The 27,657-nt window shown below is 34.1% G+C and overlaps 1 protein-coding gene across 3 annotated transcripts in view; it reads right to left on the minus strand.

Moving 5' to 3' along the window:
* The window catches only part of LOC135693185 (voltage-dependent calcium channel type A subunit alpha-1), a 45,151-nt gene that overhangs the window by 14,461 nt on the left and 3,033 nt on the right, over positions 1–27,657 (minus strand). Inside the window, exons 1-19 of one of the 3 annotated variants that reach the window (XM_089111052.1) lie at positions 25,377–26,884; positions 20,143–20,282; positions 15,732–15,838; positions 11,463–11,618; positions 10,218–10,402; positions 8,562–8,671; positions 7,987–8,144; positions 7,155–7,263; positions 6,514–6,686; positions 6,089–6,201; positions 5,528–5,637; positions 4,779–4,910; positions 4,410–4,482; positions 3,854–3,977; positions 2,879–3,035; positions 2,606–2,636; positions 1,946–1,994; positions 884–1,016; positions 420–543 (exon numbers count right to left, since the gene is read on the minus strand). In XM_089111052.1, the coding sequence (XP_088967178.1) occupies positions 420–543; positions 884–1,016; positions 1,946–1,994; positions 2,606–2,636; positions 2,879–3,035; positions 3,854–3,977; positions 4,410–4,482; positions 4,779–4,910; positions 5,528–5,637; positions 6,089–6,201; positions 6,514–6,686; positions 7,155–7,263; positions 7,987–8,144; positions 8,562–8,671; positions 10,218–10,402; positions 11,463–11,618; positions 15,732–15,774 (1,980 nt within the window). In that variant the 5' untranslated portion in view covers positions 15,775–15,838; positions 20,143–20,282; positions 25,377–26,884. Of the gene's footprint in view, positions 1–419; positions 544–883; positions 1,017–1,945; positions 1,995–2,605; positions 2,637–2,878; positions 3,036–3,853; positions 3,978–4,409; positions 4,483–4,778; positions 4,911–5,527; positions 5,638–6,088; positions 6,202–6,513; positions 6,687–7,154; positions 7,264–7,986; positions 8,145–8,561; positions 8,672–10,217; positions 10,403–11,462; positions 11,619–14,873; positions 14,981–15,731; positions 15,839–20,142; positions 20,283–25,376; positions 26,885–27,657 lie in introns of those variants that run through there. The other 2 variants (XM_089111051.1, XM_089111050.1) reach the window with 2 other exon arrangements.

Genomic DNA, 27,657 nt, shown 5'->3' on the forward strand with positions numbered 1-27,657 from the left:
TTTTTTTCTTTTGTTGAGAGTGTTAAATTGACATTGTTGTTTTTCTGAGGTACAGGATGGAACAAAAAATGTGTCAGTAAATAAGAATTATGCTGTGGAAATCATTTTTGCAGAAAAGAGAAGAACCTGCATGTTTTTCATGATGGAGAAAAAGAGGACGCACATCAATTGATTTTCAGATTATCGGTGATTAATAATGATTTTGTGATCAATAAATTGGATTTGTATAAAACTAAACTGTTGAATAGTTGGGTCCATATTTCACTGATAGGTGATGATTGACGCAACCACTATTTTTTATGGCTGATTCAAAATTGGTTCAAGATGCAAACAACTAGTTGGACCAGGAAATTCAAAGAGCATTCTTTTGAAACTGTCTTATAAAATATCAATTAGTAGAACATTAGGTTTGTTTTTACCGTGTTGTTTGATTCATCAATCTGGTCTTCAAATGCCAACAAGAGACTGCTTATCAAAATGCAACCCAGGATGAAGTTGTCAAAATGCCTCAGTGTTATCAGCCAATGACAAAATTTTCGAATCCTGAAAACAAATAATGGAGTTGAATTCACTCGAATGTAAACACGAATTGTTTGGCTTGACTATTATGCCTGTACTTAAATGAACTCTATGCATATCAATAAGCAATTGATCATTCGATCATTTAGTCAAAACAAGGATATAAATTTTGAGTGGAAAGCAAAGAAGTTTGGAGTCGACAGAAACATATATGCATTGAAGAAGCAATTGCAACCAATATATTGTCTTTGGGATTAATAATTATTGTCTTTATCAATATATTGTCTTTTGTATACATTTCCTTGTTGAATTCTACATCAGTTAGAACTAAAATAATAATCAAAACTTAATTGCAAAAGCTTACGGGTTTCCGGGTGTAAAGACGAAGAACGTGTTCGTGGGAAGAACAGTAGATGGAGAAGAATTGATGTTGCCAGTCATTCTGCCAGGGTTCTTTAAATTCTTCAAAAAATTATCACCAGGTCTTGCATGACCACCTAACAGTGAACACCAGACGTAAACCATATGTGCTTTATATAAAGGCTTTAGATTATGCTTAAGGAAATTTTGAATGTATTCCACTAACTATGCGGTACTTGCAAATTTTGAAAAATCGCCGTGGGGGGGGGGGGGTGTACTCCAAATGGCCTGTTCTTGATAATAGCTCTGATAATAACTGCTCAGTTTAGCTTGCGATTTATTATGGATAATGAATTAGCGTTTATTTGTCCGGAAACAACAACGGTCAGTTGTGAAGAAATTCGTCAAAAAAGGACCAGGGAAGCATAAAAAATGGATGCTACCAAGGACATAATTTCGGTTTTCATGCTACTATTTGAGGGTTACGTCGGGGAAAAATTTAATAACTAACTGTTTTATCTGACTTTTGCAAGAAGTTGCATGTATTGAAAAAACATTTTATAGATGGCCTTCTATTTTGTGTTTACTATCTAGCATTTCAAGGTAGTTTTTAGGACTCCTGTGCTTATAGGGCAGTGTCCTGGTTCCTTCTTCAATGTGACAACAACTCATGACTCCTACGTCTGGAAATACAAAGAGCCAAAGGGTCTCCCAACTTAAGGGAAGGTTTGGTCATTAAACGGACAGGAACCTTAGACCCTTGGATCTGATACGAAGCTTCTTTAGCCGCGGCGGCACCTTTTCAAAAAGCTTTCTGTAGCAATGGAAATTTTTTATAGAGAATAGTTATGGAAACAGGAAAATTAAGCAAACAGAAAGATGAATTTGTACCTTTTATGCACCAAAATTTATCATAAAGCCATTGTCAAAGGCAAATTAATTTTTTGTCATGCAGGCAAGCAGTGAGAATAAAAGAAATACTTAGATGCAAGAAAGCTACAGTAGAAAAGATTGGAGGGTATCTATTAAAGGTTAAAAAGGCTTTGATGTAGGTTAAAATGCTTACCATCCTCTGGGCCTGAGTCAAATTCGTCATCTGAAACGTTTGCTTTTTTCTAAGAAATAGTATGGATATTCAGAAGTACATGTATACTAATTCAAAAAGCATGCAAAATTACTCCGCGAATTTATTATATCAGAGTTCAGCACATCAGATGATGCGTAAATTGAGGGACTTAAGAATGCAATGATGCACAGGCGAGGTCCAGACAGGATATCTTGCTTACACTAATAGAGAGGACTTTCTCTCCAAATTAATGCATATCTAATCTCGAAAAAACAAAACTCTAAACAAAAATGTATGTGGATTCGAATCTCTTTCACATAGATTTAGAGAAATATCTCAAACGAAATTAGACCTACTCCATCCTTTTCCAAGGAGGAAGTTGCAACCATTGCATATTTTAAACGATCCTGTAACCTTTGCAGTAATATATCTGTTATGTTGGATAAATCGATGTTGATTCACAGCAACGTAATCAAATTGATTATGGTGTCTTGAAGCTTATTTAGTTGGTCTGAACTTAGCTATTTTTTCTATACAAGGGTAAAATAAAAAAAATGAAGGAGCCTAATCTCCCATAAAGCCTTTTCGAAAGAATAACGATAGTATTGTTTGACATTATGCCAAAATTTTCTTTCAGTATCCAAGCAGTGTATCAATTACCTTGGATGAATTTCTATCATTGTCTCTGTTCCTAAACGAAAAAATACAGAAACAAATTATGCTTTAAATTCTAAAGACTAACAGAATTCATCTCGGTTAAAGATCGGAAATAAAACCTTTATATTTTCTATTACAATCTTTGTTAGTTGATGCTTGAAAGAACCTGATCAACAATAACCTTGACTTGCAAAAGACGAGTAAAAACTTGCCATTTATAAACAATTGTTTTGAGCGTGACATTGATTAACTTATTACTTTAATCGCACAACAAACCTTCTATCGTCATGATTGACTTTGGGGGCATATTTTTCTTTGATTTCTTTCTGATGTTTTTGTCTTTCTTCTTCTTCCTTCTCTTCATCCTTGCCAAGAAGCTGTGCGTTTGTTAGATTATCCACTGCGATAGCCAAGAAGACATTCAGCAGTGTGTCTTTTATAAATTAAGGAGTTTTTTGACAGATCGAATGAATAATCACTCTATATGGGCCTGACTCGTTTATTTATAAAGCCCAAAGAAATGTGTATCTATTTGCAAAACACGCAATTTATGAGTTGACTGTTCCTACGAGCAATCAACATTTTGAATCCACATACTCACTTTATCAATGGCAAGGGAGAATCCAAGTATATCTTGAGTAAACAAATACTCATGGTGTCTAGAACTATAGAATACATAAAAGCCACCCATCGGTGGAGTTAGTTAAGTCTTTATTCAACCATCATTACATTGTAATCACTTAAAATCATGTACGCAACACTTTTCTTTAAACCAGTTTTTCGGATACTACTTTGCTTTTGCTAAGTTTTCTAGCCATTTTTCATTTTAAGCTGCTAAGGTTATCTGAAGTGAAGGTATGCCTTAAAATTATGGTCATTTAATAATCATAAGGAGAGCATGGCAGTAGGTCCATGCCAAAACCCACAAATGCATAGGAACTCCCCTCCCTGAATCCAATGAAACTTTAAAAAAATGCAAATGAATTCTATCTACATATAAATTATGTGGTAATGTTTTACTTCCTTTGGTTATAATGCCTGAGAGATTTAGACAATTCAAAAGCCTTACTATTATCATGGATGGCATCATGAATTCATGACATCATAACAAACAGCCCGGCTTTCAAAATACGTTTTATATCCTCTTCTCTAAAAAATAGTTTTACGCAGCTGTCTTTATGAAGCATTAATCCTTAGTCCAGTTATGACTACGGTTAATATTAAGTATTAAGTATTTGTTGAAAATGATACAATTTCCAAGGACCACAAGCAATACAAAGTAGAGAGAAACTGCTAGGCCGATTGGGTCTTTTGGTCCACCAAGCGACATTATTCCGTTGTACATGACTGTGTTCCAGTCTTCTCCTGTCAAAATCTGTGAAGATGATATTTTTACTGATTATGTTTGAAAAGGTAGTTGTAAGAAATTCTAAGCGTTATATGTTAAGCCAGTCTTGAGCAGCAGTAGGATTACGCGGTAGGCAAGAATGTCCCCGATCTATAAAACGTCGTAGCAGTTCAAATCGAAATAAAGGCAACAAATTATTCGGCCCTATCATATTTTGTGAACATTTTACACAATATAATGTTTGACAAAGAAATATCGGCAAAAAAATTTTCGACGGAAGGTTTGCTTTTTGCCACTGACTAATAATACTTTTGGAATGTGCGAGTTGTAACTTGATGGGAAGACAAACAACATGATTGAAGCAAAAGACATGATGGTGTCAATCGAACATCATGGTGGCATTTCCTCTTTTTTGCTGGAGGTTTATAAAAATTGATAATTCTGTAAAAGATATCCTACCTGGAAAACTGCAAGCATGGCATTGAAGAAATCATCGAAATTTGTACGCGGAGGCGGAATCTGCTCTGCAAAGCTGAAGAAAAAAACCAAAAAACCATCCGTAATTAAAAATGGCACAGTTAAAACAGGTTGCTCAAGTCTTTCAATCGAAATATCCAAACAAAAATTTTCAATTGAAAAAAGTACTAAAAAAACCCTTGATTTTAAGGTAATAAATGCTGGAACGTCAATAATTATCAATAGAAAACGCCGATGACAAATTTCTGACTGAATAAATGCAGTTTCAAAATAATAGAATTACCTCAAAAAATTTTACAATAACGATATCATACTAATTAATGTTAAAGAATGAATGCAAGTTTTACTTACGATCCGCCAAAAATTTGCATTCCAAGTAAAGCAAATATGAGAATGAAGAGGAAAAGTAGAAACAGCAAGCTGAGAATTGATTTCATACTGCTAAGCAATGAGGCAATCAAGTTTTTCAAAGAGCCCCAGTATCTAAAAGCAGAATAGTATCATGAAATTACACCACAAGTTAGAAAAGCTTCTTTTCAAGCAGCGAAGCAATAATCTCGTACCCTCCAAAAAATTATTGCTTTTAGATATGTTTATGATTGCCTCAGTTTATACAATCAATCGTGAAGTTTTAGAATTCAACATCAATAAGGTTGATGAAAGATAAAGATTTGAAAGTTTCAGCTTATTTTACTATATAAATCCATCAATTTTATCCATGAGACCTTTATCGCCATGGAGATAACAAACTACCCAGCACCTTAAGTTACCAAATTATTTCATTTGTTCTTCTTTCAATGATAATTGAGGCAAATAAAAGCATTTATTTAATTTAAGCATACTTTTACTTGGTATTTCAATACTCGAAGTATTTTGATGTGGCACAGAGTGGAGGTCAGATAGCAAGCTCTGAAACTGTGCCTCTTTCTTAGACTTGAACTTGTTTTGCCTTCCTTTGTATATTGAATACAATGCATAGACAAAATTTTGCATCTGCGTCAGTGCTTGCTCATTTTTGTAGCAAAACAGCGATCAAGCAGTCATTATTGGCACTTTCAATGAAAATACATTCAACAAAAATAGTAATACAAAAGATTTACCTTGTGAATTTGAAAAGCCTGAGCAATCGCAGAGCTCGCAGCACCGAAATTCCCATCTGCGTGTTGCTCACTCTTGACAGAATTATTTCCAGCACTCCAGCACAGACAACCTGCAAAATACATGCTTTTAGAGTTAGAAACAGATAAACATATCTATTTAAGGATGCGTGTGACTTAAATTGCTGCATGAAGAAAGGCGACACGCCCTTTTCCATAAAATTGCAACGGAAAAGCTGTGCATTTGTTATGTGAAAAGAATTGAATGAAATTGCTGAAAATATGAATTGCAGTGACGCTGCCATTTTGCTTGAAAATACTAATGCCTAAAAAAAATTCATTCTAGTAAAACAGTTGACTTTTTAGATATCGCTGGACGTGTGTGCTAGGTTAAATGGAACGCAATACACACCAAAGAAAATTAAGCCTATAAACTAACAGAAAAATCGCATTAAATTAACTGTTAAAGAAGATAGTGAGCTGTTTTCGGCAAATACATAGAACAGGAATACGCATAAAACATTGAGATTATTCATCTGATTTCATTAAAAATAAAATAGTTACCACACAATCGAACGTATTAAACTGCGATTTGAAGTACATTCTTGGGCCCAGGCCATACAGCTTTAGACACATTTCAGAAAAGAAAAAGGAGATGAAAACCACTTCAGCAATATCTAAAAGATAATTAGGATATCAACAATTAAATGGGTTTAACTGGATCTCTTTATAACACAATAGGATAGTATCAAATCGAATTCAAGTCCTGCAACAGTATTAAGTGATTTTTACCGCGAAAATAACATGTTGACTCGGAATATTTCATTGGTTTACTCTGGTGGTTTTGCTTGTCTTAAAGGAAGTGAGTTAAAAAAATTCTTTTGCAAGCTGAATATTTATGGTTTGTGTACACTAATCTTGGGGCAGTGAAAAGCATCTGAGGACAAAAAGCCATTCTAGAAGATAAACTTTAGAAAGAAAAAACATACTTTGCAGATCAGTAAGCCAGTCAGGCTGATTGTAATGTTGTAATGCAACAGAGACAGTATTGAAGAAGACACAAGCTATGACAGTCCAGTAAAACGCAGGGTGGTTGACTAAACGTCGCATCTTCAGTCGAATCAACTTGTTTTTTCTCTGAAATCTTGCTCTTATACTTTCACTAAAGCAGAGAAAGCAAATAATAGTTAACTTAGAAGACTTGAGGCAGATGTATCAAAAGTCGTTATATGTGGAAAAGGGTCAGGGGGCTTGGCCCTCTTAAGAGTCAGTCACATGTTGGGTTGGAAGAGTTCTGTGTTGGCGACCGTTTATAAGGCTGTAGATTTTTGTGAATGAACAACTCTCTACAAGTCTTCTGACTCGGGAATAGATTGAGTGATTTTACATACACAACCGTAAATCTTTAACAAAAAATGCAAAAACATTGGATGTGGCTCTAGGTGTGGTCATAGACGAGCCTTCCAGAAGCTGCCTACAATAAAGCCCTCTTCTATACTTTTTATGACAGCAACCCTGGTTCAAGAATAAAACAAGATCAAAAAGTGCAAAAGTAAATCAATCCGTATTCGTAAATTTATGCAAGTTTACTTTTACTGGCGAGACAGAACAAATTTTTGAAACATCTTACTTTGATTTCAAATTCAGTCGAAAGCTCTTTTTGGTGTTCATTCCTTTTGCCAAGATATTTGTCATTCCAAAATTACCATCTATTCCTTTTTCTTTTTCTCTTTTCTTTTCTAAAGTTTCATAAAAATGACATTAATGCAGCTTAAAAATATATCAATGCTATCAAAAAAATTTAAACGCATTAATGGCGACTTGATGTTTCTATAAACAAGAAAAATACCCTCAAGTATAAATCACTCTGAACCCGGCTTACTCCAAGTAATCTTACGTTGAGTTTCAAAACTTACGTGAAATACGACTAAATTGGTCGTCTTTTTATCTAGCAGTTTTGGAATCGATCTACATACAATCAAAAAACCCGCTATTGTGTAGACAGAAAGAGTTCGTTTCCTCATGGACTCCGGTGGTAAGTTTTCTTTAGGCACGCAGTGCGATTGGACAACTATACCGGTCATGTTTTTTCAATTTGCCTATTTTGTTCCACATCTTGGTATATATTTTCCATTTTGTTCTTTCAGAACTTTATTTTAACGTTTTAAACTCAGACAAAACAGCTTTTAGTTTTTTGTGAAATGTTTGCTTTTTTCAAAGCCTTTTTCAAATGTTGTAACGCTAAAAAATTGTTCACAACTGTTATAGTATTTGTATAAGAGCCCTGACCTATTGCTTTTATTCTTAAGTATAAACAAAGCAATGCTAATCGAATTAAAAATTGTAAAATAGCTCTAATCAATAGGCTTGCTTATGTTTTATTCAAAATTCTGGTCAAAACAGAGATCCAGTCAAGATTGATCAAGGACAGGCTAAATTGTCCAAATTTCAAGAATACTTACGCTCCTGTGCCTCTCGCTCTTCTTCTTCAATAATAATCTCATCTGCCTTTGTTAACCAATTCATGTAATCATTTAAAGCTCGGTCTATCTGCTGATTTTGCCTTACACGCAAAAATTCACGACGATTTTCCACTCTTTCTCTCTCTTTTGCGAATTCTCTATTATGCAATTAAAAGATTCAACGTCTCAAAAATTTATCTATGAAAACATTTAATATTGGCAAAGAAATAGTAAATTGATGAGTTTGTGTCATATGATACATAATTTGTTGGTACTGTTTCAAAAAGTTACAAGTTCTTTGCATATATTAGAGGTATTTGTCCCTCAAAAAATTCATGTTAATTTTTAAGTCTCTATCATCACCCTTAAGATCTGCAGGTAACACTCTACCAATCTTTATCCAAACAGAATTTGTTGATAGAAAAGTTGACAGTTTTAGAGCAGATACCTTAAGCGTGTCTGATTAAACCTTTCCTTTTATTTCATTCCAAAGAATACACCACAAAATTTAGCTAAAATTGAATCTTCATGGTAATGATTTAATGCATGACAGAATGATCAAGAGAATCGCATACCCGCTTAGAACACCAAGAACTAAATTCAGCATAAACTGTGCTCCTATTATGTGCAACGTGTAATAATATATCCACATGTATTCACCCTTCTTGTCAAACACGTCAAACGTCTACAAAAATAATTTAAAACACATCAGACAGAATTTATATTGTTTTAAAACACAATTTGATTCCTAAGATGAACGGTTCAGGTAAAAGGTTTTCAGAATTTGCCCGTTTGGGCCTTAAAAGCCAAAAGAAAAAAATTGAAAAAGTTGTACAGCAGAATGTGCTTTAATCGGACTTTAGTTCGAGCAAAGACGGAAACAGTCCGTTTGCTGCTCTTCGCTTTAGTTGGGATCTCATAAATCGGATAATTGCCCACGTCCGATCCTTTTGCAGTCCTTTAGCATCTTATAAGTCAGAGTTGTGCAAGAAAACCAAGATATTATGATGTTATAGCATTTAATTAATGCCTATCTTAAAAACACATTCGTGACTACTTTAGATACTGCATAGGCACAAACGAAATGATTAACGTTATTCATGTGATGATATTCCGTAATGGTGGCGATTTATTTCGATTCTTAATACCTGTAAATCTGACCGTCGCACAAGTTGGGCTATTTTTCCTCGTCCGAAGAGATCGGACTCAAGCAAGTTTGTAGAAGCCTAAAAAATGACTGTCTTACAAAAAGACGACTGTCGTAGCAAACATTTCAGAGCCAGTAGACCAGGGAAGAGCAACCTTTTTTACTTTTGGGCCAAATTAATTACGTTTTGTACTGAATCAGTCAAGGATGGGTCGGTCAAGGAGGGGGTTGAGCAAAATTGAAGACAGGTTTCATTGCAAAACTATCACCCCATAGTAAATTAGAACTGCAACCCCTTTGATTCACCAGATAATCTCCCTGAATTGGATGTTAGCTACCAGTCTCCCTTATTTCGAGCTAGAATATCAAGAGAAGAAAAATTTCCCCAGCTGTGCTGCAATTTCCACTTGTCCTGTGCTACCGGTAGAGCGACTTTTAGCACTGTATTTCTGCACCTTAAGAAGGAAACTTCCCTGTATAGCTGCTTATAAGTAATAGAGCCCTGAAAAGTTCTATATAAAAAAATTTAATGCTCGTTTGCCGCCGTCTTGCTAGAAATTGCCAAAATCAGGTTTGAAGCTTCTAAAAAAACATGCAGTGGTGCCACTGTATGCCTTGTGTGAACTCTATTTTTGATGTTTTGACGCTGTTCGCTTGGGCATGAATTTCGATCAAAAGCTTAGTATGCAAAATTCCTTATGTAGATCGGAAATATTTTGCGCCAGTTGTCTTCTTTATAAGACATTTTTGTAAGAATTTTCAATTCCGAAAGAACATGGGCAAGTAACAAGGGCAAGTCGATATTTGCTGACGCTCCGTATTCGACCCGTTGATCGTATGTTGCCCGTTCCTGCAGAAGACCCATTGGAACTGTTCAAGGATTAAAATTATAAGAAGGACAACAGGTGAAATTAAAGAAATTATTCAACTTGAAATTAAAAATTTCGCGCTAAACCCAAAAATGTTTCGTGAAATTCTAAATAGGAAGAGTCACTAGTTTAGGTACAAAGCAATCTATTCAAAACAAAATTTAAGTTGATATTGGTAATTAAAGGGCAAAGAAAAAGGTTTTGGATATTCTTACCCAGTACATTGTGTCAGTCCAGCCTTCACAAGTAATGCAGGTGAATACAGTTAACATTCCTAGTATCATATTGTCAAAACTGGTGATGCCCTGGTTTGGGCCACTCCAGTACCGCCTGCATTCGGAACCAGACGGACAGGCTCTTCCATTCTTTAAACCACACAGACTCCCCTCTTCAAGAACAGCTAAAATAAGCAAGTATTTGATAGTAACCACGACTGGCTACGAACATTAATCTTATTATTTAACAACAAGGAAAATGCAGTTTATCCTAAGTAGTCAAAAGTAAAAAAAGAAGTTAAAAAAGAAGAGGAATACTACAGTTTGTGAATTTACAAGAGAAAGAATATTGCCTTCAAGAGCTGCAAAAAAATGTTCTGTTCAATGGATTAGCAATGCTGTGACAACATTATGATTTATGTTTTAGCCTAAATCCTACTTCTGTCGACGTTTGTTTATCGGATAAAAAAATTCGGACCAGAATATCTTTATTTCGGAAAATTTCGGACAAAATTTTCGGAGAAAATTTAAACGGCGCTTAAAACTGGGGAGTTCCCAGATGAACCATTTCCAAACACAGAAGAAAGTGAATAAGAGAATTTGGAGGAAGTCGGGGTGCTAGTCGTGCTTGATGATGAGCATACTGAAGACGCGGATGAATCAAGCAAATCAAATGAAGAGGACGATCCTGTTGTATTCGCATTTGCTGAATGCAGAATATAAACTTAGCAAGCATTTGTGAGTGATAGTTAACAAAATCAAATGAATTCACACTTTTTAGTTATTTCTATTTTATTATCTACCTATGTTGGAATTGCAGTCTCGCATTCCTTTTCTACATTATCAACATTGCATTATCATATTTTCAATATAGTTTATTGCCAGGAATATTTTTGGACATTAAAATTTTCGGTCGGTAAAATTTTCAGACCGTGTATTTTTGGGAATCAAAAATGGTTTATGGTATTCACAAATGTCTGAGATTTGAGTTTGTATGATTTCATGTTTATTTTCATGCATAGTTTATCAATACTTAGGTTACTTTATTTGATAATGCAACACTATTTAAGTCAGGATAGATATTAAAAGTAGAAAATTGTCATTTCAGATTCTTCTTAAATTATTGGTTCAGTATCAAATTAAACTTTGCTAATTTATGATAAAGTTATCTAGTGGGTACCATGTATTTTCCAAAAACTACAACAGCTAATTTTTACTTGCTTTAGTAATAAACAAAATGCTCACCTTTTGTCTCTTTATCAAAACAGGTGTAATGGAACAGGCCTGGTAAAAATTCTAGCCCAATGATTGCATAAATAATTATAACAAAGCCAACCAAAAGGCAAATTTGTAATAAAGGCGCCATTGCCCTGGCTATTGATTTCATGACGACTTGTAAACCTGAAAAAGGTGGAGAATCTCTTAAATTGCATAAGGGTCTTTCATGAAGATATTTTATAAGGAAGATAGCTAACAAAGATACATTAAAATAGGCCAATTCCACACATTCGATTCAGAATGCAGGCAACAGGGTAATGAGATTCAATTTGCAAAACAAATGACCAGGGTCATGATAACCTAATGACGTCAGGGATAGTAAGTAAAAGTAAATGTGATGATACATACAGATATATTAAAAAATTTTTTATTTTAAGCCCAACCTAAGTCTTGAGTGCAATAAACTTCAATTAATTCATGAGCAATATTCATAAGCTCGAGTCCAATTCTAAAGGCGTATATGAATTTGCAAACCAAATAAGTCCAGATTCAAAGGTTAGATTTATTGAAAAGCAGTCCATCGGATTAGTAACTGAATGAAACAGAAATTTCAAAAATATGTCAATGTTATGCAACCTCAAATAACTGAGAACTACTGCTACCCGGACTAACAGGTGAAATTTTCTAACAAAGTTTCGGAAATGTGAATTTTTGTGGAAACAAATCAGTCTTGAGGAAAAGGGATATAATTTTAGTCAGTTTAATGTAACGAAAGGATTGTTTTAAAAACGAACTTAGAATACCTATTACAAAGGACAGAGATTTCCGAAGAACAGAATCTTCATTAAATGCCCTAATCTTTGATATATCGAATTAATAAACTACAGCAATAGCACATCATAGTTTTATGAATGAATCAGCTAAATTTCATTTTACATCAATTACAGCCTAGACTCTAGAAAAATTATAGCATCAACGAATCTTCTTAGCAGTTTACCCTGCCCCACCTGGAGTCCATAAAAACTGTAACCCACAGCTGGGTTCCTTCTCAAAAACTAGTTCAAAGAATAAGATAATTCCATTTGATAAAGGTTCAACATGAATTTTGATTTTCATCTTTTTCTAATAAGCCTTATTTTTGGAATTCTTCTGTGTTTAAACATATGATTTTCAACAGAAAAAGGAAACCTTTGGACAACCATTCTCTCTTGTAAAAGCCTTCCTGTCATAAATAATTAAATACTTCTGATTGATCTTTCCTTTCTATTTGTTCTTCTATTTCTTCTCCGATATCTTCCCCTATTTCTGTTCATTGTAGGTACATCTCGGTATATATACAAGGTTTTCAGTTTAAATGCTCAAATATGAATCGCAGATCTGCTTCACCTGACTTTTAGAATTATAGGGATTTAAGACTCCCCCACTCCCCCTCCCCACAAAAGCCAATGGTCTTGCTAATGGACTCCAGACAAGAGAAGGTTACAGAAAACTTCAATGCAGCACGACTTGCCTAGAAATTGAAGATCTTTAAAAATAGAAAAAGTGAGAAAAGACGAAGATTTGCTTAAAAGGACAGTCTTTGAACAGAGATGCAGAAAGCCTTTGAAGAGTGATTTCCAAAAGATAGCTGCTGTAGAGAGCTGCTGTTAAAAAGGCTTTGTAGAGAGCTGCTGTTAAAAACCTGTTGTTTGCTCAAATATGCTTTTGAAAAACACAGCATGAGAGTTTAAAGATGTCCTGTTGTGTTTTACTGGCTGCGAAGTGAAAAAAACACTTTGGCACAGAAAGCTTCAGGTAGAAAATACGCTAGCTCTTAATTCTTTCCAGAATGAAGATCAGAAATCAAAACGTAATCTCTTTCTAAGGATCAAGTCATTTCAATAACAGATGATCTCAAAGCTTATCGTTCTGTTTGCAAACAGTTTGAAATGAAACAGGTTTGATTGCATTTTGGGCTTTTTCAATGCTTGTAGAAATTGCTACTTTTGGTTAATTTCTGTGAATGAATAAACGTGCACAGTTCAGAGTGACATAAATCCTCAATCGATGTTTTATGATTTCATGTTTTGGGCACAAATGTGTAAAAGAAGAACCCTTTTCTGTTTCGTCTCGGAGGTCCATGAAAAGAATAAATGTTTGTCCAACAGATTTTGCTCATAGACATCATCATAGTACATGTAATAAGAAAATTGCCTCGGCTCGAGAACAACTTATGAAGTTACACAAACAATGTAACAAAGATGGTTTAAGTTCCTAATAGGAAACAAATTTCGGCCTTCAGACCTTTAATGGCATTTTCTTGCCGCTCATTTTTAATGTCAATGGATTCTTGCAGTATAAATATCTCATAGCAAAGAGAAGCTATGGAAACCTGCACAAAAATTGGAATGTTCACCCTTTAATTTCAGTGTGCTTTTGATCAGCTGTTACGAACACACGCGGATACAAGTTACTGAACGCATTCAGTTTCACAAAAAAAAGGCAGATTTCTTCCTCTCCTGATATGAACTTTGCAATAATAACTAATCCTGATATAAACTTTGTATGCACTTTGATGGAGAGGAAAGATTGACATTCAGCAACGTTGCAAATTATGAATCAAATGAATGCATGTTTATGGTGGTTCTTGTTGGCTTCCTGGTTATGCATCAAAGTTGTGCCTATTAGTGGTAAAGGATTTTTATAGTATGAGGTCATTGCGATCAGAAATGATTCATGGTGATATGAAATCAATGATCAAAGTTTATTGATTGGCCTTTGTTGGCTGATCTTTTTAAATGATTTTACAATTCTTTATCTGGAATTTCGTATTAGCATCAGCAAGATGGCTAATATCGTGGAAAGTGTGATACTAAACCAACAAATGCAGAAGAACGGATAAGTTAAGAACATAATAATTAGACATTGGTGACTATACCAAAAGAAGTTAACGCACCAAGATTGATATCCAAATATCTTTTAGTGTACAACAGATTTGATAACGCTATTGGAGTAACCAATCTTATACGATACTTTATCTGTAAACAACATACTTTTTTGCTCGATTTTCAAAACACCTTGGTGAACGAGTATCAAGGAAATTTTGATGGGTGTATAAGGCAGAATGGTGCTTGTTTTTGGTCAATTGATGAGTGTATTGCAGAAATTTGCAGACGGTTAATCCGTTACCAGGTAAAGCCAGTGGAAAGGGACTTACCTTTGCACAATTGCAATGGTAAAACAGGTCTCTGGCCAGTCAGTGTATCTTGTTTTTTGGTATGGACTGTTCTGATTTATAATGGATGCTTGAATGGATAAAAGCGTGATTGCCACTTTTACAAAGCCATTAGAAGATAAAGAATCGTGTACTTGTGTGGTGTAACAACTTGGCACGCAATAAGACACGCAAAACGCACACAAGAATAGATTGAGAAAGATGATGTACACGCAGGAACCTACTTGGTATTCCTGAAACAAGCTTCAATGGGCGAAGCACTCGTCCTGCCCTCAGTGCTTTAATACTGCTTGCATCGATATTAAGCTTCAGCTCTGGCAAACTGATAATTCTGCAAAACAAGTAAATTAAATAATGATACTCTTGCTCTTCGGGGTTGTTCCCGCCACTCGTATCCCAAGATGCATCACCAATCAGATCCACGAGCATTTGACAAGCTATGTTGATTTCACACACGATGAATGGATACGCACGAAAGAATCACTTTTCAGGAACTTGATATTCGCTAAGCCAGTAACATCATTGCCAGTGCACGACTGTGCTGCGCGCACATAGAGTTTCTCTTTTGAGAATGCAGGCAATTATAGAGGTAGGTGATTGAGATTTTTAAAGACTAACTCTGAAGATTGATTGCATTATTCGGGGATAGAAGCAAAGAGAGAAACGAAAAGGAAGAATGACTGTGCCCAGAAGAAAAGGTAATTTCTACCATTTCAAGATTAGAATCACTGTTCTAAACAAAAGTAGCGGACTTAGGCACATGAAAATATTTCACAATATTTTGCCACTTTGACTTCTAGAGTAGAAAGCTAGAGACAGAGCAGGATAGTTCCTTTGAATCTGAAGCTTTCTAGTAAGCTGCATTACTGCAATTTCGTGGAAAAGAAGATTTGTGAAGTTCTTGTAAAAGATAGATGTTAGTCCTTGTGAAAGGTAGATGTTAGTGGGACAAAAACAAGGATAATGTTTAGGAAAATAGCCGTCTGTTGATTGAATCTTTGTTAAATTTTTAGAAGACTCCTGAAAAAGATAAAAAGAATGAATGCATGGTTAAAGAATTATCTATACTATCAAAGACTTACTTGGAATCCCAGATACCAGTTTTAAAGGCCGCAAAACCCTCATTGCTCGAAGGGCTTTGAGGGCACTTGCATTGAAACCAACATTCAATTCTTTTATACTTAGAATGCTGAAGAGGAAACATACTGTCAACATGGAAAACATTGAAAATGGAAAAATTCTTCTAGTCCCAAGTACACTATATAGGTTGAATATCGGTAGTCTGCGCTCAGACTCCATAAAGTCTCTTGTTCTGGTAAGAGACTTCAGATTCTGCGCGCAGGTTAAAATTTCGGTAGAATAATTTTGACTTAAAAAATAAAAAATGAGCGGAAAATGCATTTTTCTCAAAATTCAGCTTTTGCACTAGCTATTATCAGCAGTTTGGGAATTTGATAAATTTTCCAACTTTTGAAATTATTTGGAATTCTAAGAATGACAGCATATTAGCATTATATTTCAGTCTCTCAGATTTAAAATACCGATTGTTGTTTTTGATATAAAAAACGACAACTTATGTGATATTATCTTTAGAATATGCTTTCAAAATTTTACAATTTTAGAATTGAAGTAAAAATATAATTACATTAACTCTTAAATTTATCACTAAACGGTTTATCAAAAGATTAGTGTCAAAAGTTACTTTATTGAATATGAGAAATTTTACTTACTTTTTTTAATTTTTTAAAGACATCTCAAAAAAGCAACTGAATAACAACTATATTAAGAAACAAAGTTATGAAAATAATATGACCAGGTGAATATGCATAACTTTTTAGCGTGGATAGCTTGATATCCAAAATTCCTAAGATATCTTTTTGGCACAGGGCCTGTCTTTTTAAGCTTTTAAATTTTCTACATATTCGGAGGTCAGTTGACATTAACATGCGCTCAAAAATATGCATTCAAATTGAAAATTCCAGAGTTCAAGCTCTTTGCCCTTTAGATTTATTGATGGAAAGGTGTAAAGATTGGGAAAATACAATATTAGTATTCTAAGACGTTCTGCTTGGATGTAATATTATGTAATATTAAAGTTAAATAAAATGTAGTGTAAGAAACGCTTCCTGCGTTAGTGAGTAACGTTAAGCTTATCCGACGAACTTTGATGGAATCGATGATGGTTTTGTCGTTTGAAGACCAAGATGAATTGAATTGGCTAGTTTTATTGAAACCTAGTTTCAGAGTGATGACTTTCATGGTTAGAAAACAAAGTAAACATCAGATAATTATCTCCTATTTCTTCCAATCGATATGCGTAGCATCCACTTTTTCAATTAAAAAATCTAAACAGCTCATCTAATTTTGAATTTTTTGTCGACCAATGGTACAGCCAGGAGAATAGCTTTGTTTATAAGTTTTATGAGACATCTGGTTTTTGAAGAGGCAGAAAAAATCCACAATGAGAATTAGGTAGTTGTTTTGTCCGTGTTACATTAATAATTTATGATACAATTCAATGTCGCTTCTTGTAACTGACAGATATAAGTAAAATATTCCACTTTCGGGTAACATGTTGTCAGGGAGTTATTCACTTCAACTTGAGAAAGCAGACAGAAATGCAAATCTATTGAAAGGAAGGCCATTCCTTAATGATCTTGAACCGAAAATGTTCTATTGGCTGACATTGGCTGCTAAAAGTATTGTATTGGTATTAAAATTCATAAAAGTCAATATGCTTAGGCTCCATTTCGTTTGAATGAAAAGTCAATATGAAAGTTATAGCTCACAATGTTGATTTTTAAAATTAACATTGTCTTACAAGCTGACTTCCATGAGCTTAGAAAAAATTCTGATAAATTTTGCAGTAGATCAGCAAATCACAAACTAGTATGAAAATCCATAAATCACAAACTTGTTTTAAGACTTTTTTAAAAATGTCAAATAAAAAATGCCATATAAGCTTTCTTTAAGATTACCCACAAATTTTATTTTAAGATTACCCACACTACAACAGACATAAATACTTATGACATAGGCATTTATTTTTTGGGAGTCTTGTTCCATTTAACTTTTCCCTGATCAAAAAACGTAATTTAGATATAGAAAATGGAGCACGGGGGTCCGACTACAGTGGAATCTCCATCAACGTACACCTCTATACAACGGACACCTCCAAACAACGGACAGATTTTTGAGTCCCAAAACAAAAGTTATAAAAAGATGACACCTCCATACAGCGGACACCTCTCTACAACGGACAATAACATTGGTCCCACTGGTGTCCGTTATATGGAGGTTCCACTGTATACCAGAAATATCGAGAAGTCTCTTCGCAATATTAAAAGCTTGTAAATTGGAGAGTTCCCTTTTGAAATAATCATCATGAAAGGTGGTTAACATCTGACATCATACAAAACATACAGTTCAACAAGGCTTTTTAAACACCAGAACTCAAAACAGCAAAACAAGACAGTTTTAACATATCCTTTTAATTCAGTTTCATTATTCAAATGGAAAAAAATTCTTAATACAAACAGATTTCAACATCTTAAGAGTTGTGTTTGATATTTTGAGAAAAGGCAGACTTTACGCAGACTTTTAGGCAGACAAAAAGAAAGACGCGTCGTAAACTGTTTATGTCTAGAAATACACGCATAAAGATGAAACAATTGCAATTTATCTATAATAGCGTATCGTTTTTTGGTCATTTTGGTAAATGAGTACAATTCATCTCTAAAAATATTTCACGTTGCCATTGGATCATCTGAGATACTGCGGTTGTATTCAATTCGATAATCTATTTAAGATAAAATTTTTTACAGCCTTTAGATTGTTCATACTTTTTGAATTGAAAAATCCAACTGCCATAACTGGTGCCTTTCAAACCCGATAAATAAATGGTTTTGAAATGTATCTTTCATACATACATGATTGCCAACACCAAAAAATGCCTAGATGTTAAATTCTTGCAAAAAGAATGTTCATATAAGGTACTAGCCCCTTTTTTGGAGTGGCAGTGACAAAAAATTGATGCACATTTTGCTGGTTTTTTCAAATAGCTTGGCTCATAATAAAATGCTGATTGATGCTGAAAAGTCACAGCCAATATATCTATAAAATTTAAAAATGATCCAATTTCTTTTTTTATTTTATCCGATAATAAGCAATATATAACTGCCTAAGCAGTGATATGAAAAAGACAGCTTTGCTCTAATACTTGTGTTGCATGACAATTTTTTTACAATCAAGTTGTATTATAACTTAATTTACTAAAACTATAAATTTTATTTTTTACATCATTATTGCATTTAATTGTTTATTGATAATTAAGTCTCACAAAAATGAAAATTTTTTAGTTGTATCATATTATATATTGGTTTAACAACTTTAAATTCAAACTCAAATTGCTAATGTTGATACATTAATTCATTTACATCTAATTTTTTATTTTATTCACATTTCCAGCGTTTATGATTTAATATTTAGATATAAGCTTAATATAAAGAATTTAATATATTAAATGCCTATAGTTTATCATTTAATGAACATTTTAAGGCAAATAAATGTCGTATTGAGGTTTTTTAAGGATAAATATTTAATGAGAGTATCGGTCAATTACATATTATAAACCAATTCTTAAAAAAATTAAGACTTAAACAAACTTAAGTTTAATTTTATTTTTTATAATTGACTTAGGTGCCTAATGACTCAATTAATAGGTAAAGACTGGATTTCAAGAATTTTTATTAAATGGTGTCAAAATAAGTAGGACACGCAATTTTACAAAATATTGAGAGATGCCATTTAGGGATATATGAAAATATTTCATCCAATTATCAAACTCCAAAAATCATTAGGGGATCATAATAAACAATTAGGAAAAATGAAAGAAATGGTAAGCATATCCCGTTTAGAGAAAATATTTTAGCTTGTATCCGTTGTTTTACTATGTCACCGAAGGCCCTGTGGCTCCAGGAACCCCTTAGGCGTTGTAAGCAAATACGAAACTGTTGGGTATATCTTGATAGCTTGTGGGTTTATTCGGGACTGCGCAGAAATTATTTGTTCAAAGTCATTAAAATCAAATGCAGTTATGCCTTAAACTGATCTCATTTTTGAGAAAATTCAGAAAATTATGTTCAGTACATAGAACTATATCCCTGAAACTCTAGAGAATTGGAAAACACGGACGCTAGATCATGGACGCAAAATATAAATTAACAGAAGGTTCAATCAAGCTAAAACTGGTAAGAAGAAAGAATGAGGAATCCCTATCGCTAGGTTTCTACCTAATCATGAAAGAAAACATGACTATTTTCCACATAACGGGAAATCCCGAGTATCAAAACAATATAAGAACGGAATTTCTATATGATCACAATGGCTTGATGCAAATTCAAAGATAGTTTCACACGTTAAAATACAGAAAAACATTTAAAAATGAAAATTCGACAATAGTAAGAAGAAAGACGAATAACAAAGTACACTTACCCAGTTACTACGACAACAAAATCTAAGATATTCCATCCATTTCGAAGATATGATCCTGGATGCAATATGAAACCAAGTGATGCAATTTTTAGTAGTGCTTCTACACAGAAAATCCCTAACAAATATATTTCTGCACTCTCCTACAACAAAAGCAGAAAGTCACTTTAGCAAAATTAGCAATAACAGTGGAATATCAATTTAGTTTAGTTTATATAATCTTTTTAGGTTTCGCAGTTAAATTTTGACAGTCAAAATCATCTTTCCGGGCTCTACGTCGTGAAAATGGGCACTAACATAACTAACTAAGAAACAGAACTTGATAATTTAAAGTGGAATATATGCTTGTACGTTTTAATAGCAAGTGTTGCACTCTGACCAGCTGCAAGAGAGAATTCAACTAAATGACCTACGTGTCTTTTTTAATTCCTTTTTGACCCCGACAAATCTCTTTATGTTATAATTTCTTCAATAGTACGGAAATCTCGTTACAATACTAGTAATGTGTTCTCGGCTCTCATTTCATAAACAATTGAAGAATTTTACCGAAGTGTGACCTAGCTAATAACAGATATTATATGAATAAAGACTACAAGTTTCAGAACTTTTAGAAGCGTTATTCTATGACAAGAAATGGTTGGCACAGCGGAATCTCTTGGATGACAAAATTAAGGGTCTTTTCTAATTGCTTTGAAAAAAGCCAAAAAAGTGTGCACCGATTAGTAAACATCGACATTCTAATCTAGTTGCTTCATTGATTTAAATAGGGGATGGAGCGTTGGTGGTCCACCAATAACATGCCTCCGTGACATTACCAATTACATGAGTGGCTTAACCAAGGTATAAGCAGCCTTGCATACTGTCCAAGAGTCAAGAAAACATCTACTAGCAATGACTTAATTTTTCCTCTAGCCTTTTTCATTTGAGCACATTTTCTCTATCACAAAATGACACTCCTTTCAAATCAGCGTCTCACCCCGATGATTGTTTGGCAAAGAAAAGTCTCTTCAGAAGAAATTGCAGAAGAAATTGCAGAAGAAATTGCAGAAGAAATTGCAGAAGAAATTATGAATTACATTACATAATAAGTTGCAGAAGAAATTGGAGAGGAAAATAGACCAGAGCAGATATTTCAACTATATTGCTACGTCTATTAAATAGCAGCACGATCTACATGCTGTTTTTGTTTTCAAAACCAGACCTTGTGTGATTGCTTTGAGCGGATACTAAGGTATTGGGTATCTGCGAGTCAAATTTTGATTCACCACACACACCTTTATAATATTTCTAAGAATACTGAGGCTAAAAGATGAAAGAATTTCAAAAGAATTAAACAGCCTCTACAACCATAATATTCAAACCTTGTAAAAATATTTATTTGCGGTTTTCTCACAACTTTCAAACTTCAATAATATTTAAATTTACAGTAATATAACAATAAAAATTGATCTTAAGCTTTGAATATGTCTTTGGAATTTCTTTCCCGTTTTCCATTCTTTTCTAGAAATTACCCGTGGCTTTAAGACTAACTTAAGAATAACTTTACGCTCAGGTTGAACATTTTTAAGAATATCGAAGCTCGACAAATTTTACTTAGGGTATTCTTACAAAGAGTTTTTAAATTGACCAGGTCCGCAAAATAAGCTATTTAATGACAGAAGACAGCTTATCGTCAAATCGTTCTCAGAAAAGTGGATGTGGACTGTAAAAATCTTGGGAAAAAATTATATTAATATACAGAAAAAGGCAGACACTAGGCAGATTTTCCCTTGGCGTGTAATGGGGAAGCACCGGGATAAACTATTAATATTTTTTGCCCTAGTCAGTCTATGTAAATATTTGTGAACGTTTTCTTATTGTTGAAGAAGATCCTCAAGCTTAGGTCATCAGAAACGTGACAAGAAAACAGGTGATGATGCCGCTTGGAATCCACACCCAGCTTGGTTTGAACCAAAATCCTACCGCAAGTAAGCTGAGCTTCTTTCTTGGCTGAATGTCAAATGAAAAGACGCTCTTTTCTTCTGAGAAAATTCCACCGGAACCTAAACTTGGCTGAATTTAGCTACTTATGCGTTCCTTGCCAACATAAACAATGAGAAAAGTTAGTTTTGACTTTCGCTTGTATTGTAAACAAAATCATTTTCTGGATAATTTTTACTATTCTGTAAAAGAACGGGGCACTTCAATAAAAACAGGATCAAGAATATAAATTGCTCATGATGCCCGTCTTTAAGAAATTCTTGTCGCTTTGTGAGAAAAGTTTTATACCTGAAATACAAATGAGTTTTATGAATGACCCAGGCCTACCGAGAGGATGGTATGGAAAGAGTTGCACTAAGACCCGGGGCTAACAAGGGGCCTATGAAAATTTAGTAAGTTGTCTCCTTTACACCAAATTTGAGTGTTTCTCTCTGATAATTTCACTATCTTAATAGTTTTAAAATTGGAGGGTGTCTCTCTGGTAATCTAATTACAGATGGCCTGTCCTTTCCTGAGCTGTCGAAGGATTCGTTTTCTGTCTCTTAGCGGCTCTGAGCGGACCTGAATTACGTGCTTCTTATGAATTATGGATTTGGTGCAATGTTTAGTCACCACAACAACTGTGTATGCTGTGATAGGAATTCAAGCTTTGTCAAGTGAATTTTAAAAATATCGGGCAAACATTTTTGCTTATGATAATATTCCTAGAATCTATCTAAGCTCTACTAACAATTACAAATCTGAACGGCTTTGTCAAATTCAAACACTGATCGAAGGCTTTTTGAGAAGCTGTTAGTTTGTGTTAGAAGTTGCCATTGGCAATATTCCAATCAAGAAAATTTCTTCATCACCATCATCGTCAAGTATATTAAATATTACAAAAATTGTTATCAGTACAACCAACATTACATTTTTATATAAACCAGATAATCTTTGCCGAGGCTAGATCAAACGATGTTCTAATTTTTTGGAAAATTTGAGGCTCGGGTATGCTTATATCTGTTCTTATTTCAAGAATGACTATTCTACTACTTCATGTTATCAGTTGTTTCTAAGACCACTTAATATCAGTTTTACATGACATTGTAAGTAGGACGGTTGGTTTGCTGAAAAAATCTGCTTTGTTTTGTGTATGTCAGAAAGAAATTTCAAAGGCTTGTTGTTTTTTCTTCTTGTAATTTTTCGTCTGAAGCTTGGCATATTCTTACGATGTTCTAACTTTTTGCAAATCAAGCTTTGGTGTTCTTATATATAGAGAGTATATAGAATATATAGAGTGATTATCTATCGGAATATGATGACGGCCCTTGAAAATAAGTTCTTCATTAACATTGATATGAACTCAGTTGTTCTCGTTTTTAAAATATAAGTACATGAAACAAAAAGTAGATGCTAACACTTATTCGTTAACAAGCTTTTCTCGATGAATATTTGCAACTCTAGAAATGATGCGATTAACGAACTTTTGGTAGTAAGCTTAAAGCTGTTTTAAACTGGGTTGTGAAAGACTTAATAAACGAGATTCAAGTCAAGTCATTTTTGTGTTTTTTTACCTTTTTATATTTTTTGCTTTACATTTCAAACAAGATCGAATTTTTTATTCACAACTGTTAAAGAAAAGATTGTTTTACTTATTTACTTAGATTTTTTAAACTTATTCACAACGGCGACAGAATGGATTAAAAAAGAGCTGCTCCAATAAAGTTTATAAGGAAGAATTTTCATTCCCTAGCAAATCCAAAAACCTACTTTTTGACGATATCTTTAGTTAACCAGCTGTTTCTAAATAAACAAGGTTTTATAGGGATGCAGTGGCAAGAGAACCGCATTTATTCCAAAAGATCAAATTCAGCATGAACATACATTAAAAGGCTGTTCCGATTTAGCAAGAAACCAGACTAGAATTCGCACTCTGAAAACAGTGGAGTCAAGCCAAACACGAAATGATGATGTCATGTCAGAGAGGTGCAGTTAAATACTTTTTCGATTTGAAAGGCTCCCAGTGTTGATGCCAGTCACCCGAAACTCAAAGCAATCACACATAGCCACGGACACTGCTTTATGCAGTGTAACCAAAATATGCAACACATGAAGGGTAGATCATGAGCAAGTACGGCCGTAAAGCAGAAGTTATTTGCATAAGAACAAAGCAATCGAAGTTTGCTGTACGTCAGAATTAAAATTTGATGCTCGATATCTATTTTCTGTTTCTCTTCATGTCTATGATATCATTAACATACTCTGTGCATTTTCACTGAAAAATGATTTTGACAAAAGTCACTTCTTATAAACAATTTATTTATAAGAATGTTTCTTCATCATATATAGCGCTTTATGTTTTACTTGTGGAGTCATCGAACTCGTTCATGTTTCGGTACACCCTTTAGAAATTAGTTTTCAAGCATTAAGAGTAAAAATGACTAGAAAGTTAAATAATAATCCTCAAAATAAACCGTAGAATAAGGTGGAAAGCTTGAAATATTAAACCAATTTCGTGCCGTGTAGAATATTTTTTATGAAAGAGGCGAAGAATTTTGTACAAGAAGTTCATGTTGATTTCTTGCCCACCTAACTCCAAACCCTTTCAATTACTTGGGCCTAGCAATTATATTTGTAATATTTGACATTTTTTGAAAACTTTTTAATGTTCAGGTGGATTTTACCTAAGTAATAGCAGTGGCTGTTGGATCAATAATATTTTGAAAACGTCACCACAAATAAAACAACATTAACATGCAAAATTCTTATAGCGGTTACAGAATGTAAAAGGCACTGACACGCGCAAGGGCGTTGGAAAACAAGAAAAATTGTTGAACAAAAGTGTTTCTATTTTCGCAGGTTAGAGATTCTCAGGGATAAATGCACAAAGATGGAAGAAGATGAAATGCTAGCCCATTAAAGCGGTCTAGCAAGAATTGCTTTCGTGTTTTGCTTTCTTCAAAATAATAGCTCCTGAATATTGATGAAGTAAACTTATCCAGTTAGCTAACGTATCCAAGTCGAGTAGATTAGGCGGGTAGAAAAATTTGATTTTTGCAATGGAAATTTCTCAAAATGAACTACTAACAGATTTTTTGCACAGCCACATCTTAAGCAATAACAAAATATAAACATTCAATGGAAGATCAGCACACGTGCGAAGTATGTAACACAATCCTTTATGCAACAAGGCCTAGGCATTGAAATCTCATTAGATGAATGGTTAATATTTCAAGAATTGACCAATCACACCAAATGCGATACAACTTGGTAGATACCTTGAGGTCTGAAGAAAATGAATTCAATAATTGAACATTTCATCGGTGATAACATCAGTGCAAATAAAAAGCCGAATTCAGCCATCTTTGTTTTGCTGAGGCTTCCCCTTCCAGTTTGTCACATGCTGACGTGATTCTGCACCACCCCAGAAGACAATAAACAATGTAGCGACCTCTAGAGTCCAGGTCTCTCTACGTAGCTTAAGATGCATTTGGCTGCCATTGACACTAATACAAATTTCATCTTCAACCTAAAGTCCTGCCGGGTTTTAAATTTTTATGAACTAAATGATATTGAGTCATTCAAAGTCATGAACTAAAGTAATATTGATTAACTTCTTTTCTTCTTTAGAAAGTATAAATAGTGTATCAAATGTTTTGCATAACTTTCAAAAAGGGTGTCTATTCTTTAAGGATATGTCAAACTTTTTTCTTCAAAAAAGCAATTCCAAAGAAGGCAAAATACAATTTTGTGTCTAGAAGCACTACAGTCAAAACAGAGCAACAAAATTTTTCTTTAATCAACTAAAGTGTCAAGGTAAAATTAGAGAAAAGGAGAAACAAGATTTAATTTTTGTTTTGTCCGTGACGAAACGTTAACATGAAGAAATTAAAAGGTGAGGATTGAATTATTTTACAAAAAAGTATAGATCAACGTAAGGGGCTGTTATTCGTTATGTGGTATGATACAATGACTAAAAAATCACACAAAGATTGCAGGGTATAGAAAAATGAGTCATTTATAGATGGGTTGGACAGTTGATATGAGTGGAACTGTGTTGTAATTAATAGGGTTGTCTAGGGATGTTTAAGGCTCTGATCTTGAACACCAAGGGAATCGATCACCTTGTCTACTATTCATCTACGTCAATGCAAGACAATGACAACCTGAGAACATAGCATATTTAGTAGCACTTTATAATTTATGCACATAACTCATGTCAGGCAGTCATTACAAGACTTTAAAAAGTTTTGATTTCATAATAAAGCAGAACTATAAACAGATCTGGTCACCGACAATTGTCCATTCAAATATTATCATATCGAAATGAAAGTTTACATAAGTGTGTGTAAATATTTAGGATATCCGATAAAACCTGCGATATTTAGTGAATCATGAAGAGAAATTCAATACGCTCGGTAGCTCTTTCTTGCTGGTTAAAATACGATAACATATCCTGGAGATCTTTAGCTACACTTTAAACTGGTAACGCCCAAACTTTCTTTTGTGTTTTATGAGGCTTTATGAGCGGGAATGAATACAGCTGCTCTGCCAAAGAATAACCTTCTATCAATTTCTAAGGCAATGAAGAATCAAACCAATTTTCATTGAGGCATTGTACTTGTTATAACAAACAGCAACCCGTGATATCAAGAGAAGCTAATGATGGGGCCTAGGATGACAGCAGTTGCAATCCTTGCCTGGGAAACATTCATTATTCAAGCTGAGCAGTTCAACCCTCCAGGATTTTTCAAATCTGCGAACTATTTAGGATTCCACTAATTTCCACACCCACCCCCCCCCCCCCCCAGCAATCAGATTTTTACTGACAATCAAATATTATCAAAATTTACGAACATTGTTATGAGAAGAGGAGGATAGGATTGCAACAAATTTTGGCAAGGATGGTAGTTCTGTTTCCAGCCTGTAAGAGGAGTAACCCAAAGCGAAATCAAAAGCATGTTTTTGCAGATATACTGTAAGTGGAGAACCTTAATTCTAGACTAATGACTTTTCAAGTTTTAAACCCAACATCGATATTTAAGTTTTGAAGCAATTAAATCGATGTTCTAGAAGAAAAATAACACTTCCAGGAAGCTACAATCCTTGCCAAAATTGTTTGAACACTTGCACAAAGCTGAAGCTTTTTTGAAAAATCCCCCCCCCCCCCCCCCCACTCCTACTCCAAATTACAATGTTGTTCAATTGGGCTGTTTTGATCCTGAAGGTAAAAATGTTTTTCGCTGAAAGCTGTATGAGGGTATTGGCAAAATAAATCAACATTGTACGGGAGGCGGGGGTCGAAATTTTTGGAGCGGCAGTGATATTTTGGTAGGCTGGTTTTAGACTTTTTTTATTTGCATGCTGCAATGAGAAGGCGTTCCAGTTATTTTTGGCAAGGATTGTATCTATGGCATATCAAAGTAACTACCATGAAATGAAGATACAACCACAGATTGCAGATATCATCACCATAGTTGTACACGCCTATGATGATAGTGTCGGGTGAAATATTTTTGTAGCTACACAAAACATTGTTACTAGATTTGTTACACTGCT

Source organism: Rhopilema esculentum, chromosome 11 (genome assembly GCF_057945365.1).
Source record: "Rhopilema esculentum isolate cy_ngs chromosome 11, ASM5794536v1, whole genome shotgun sequence".
NCBI lineage: Eukaryota > Metazoa > Cnidaria > Scyphozoa > Rhizostomeae > Rhizostomatidae > Rhopilema > Rhopilema esculentum.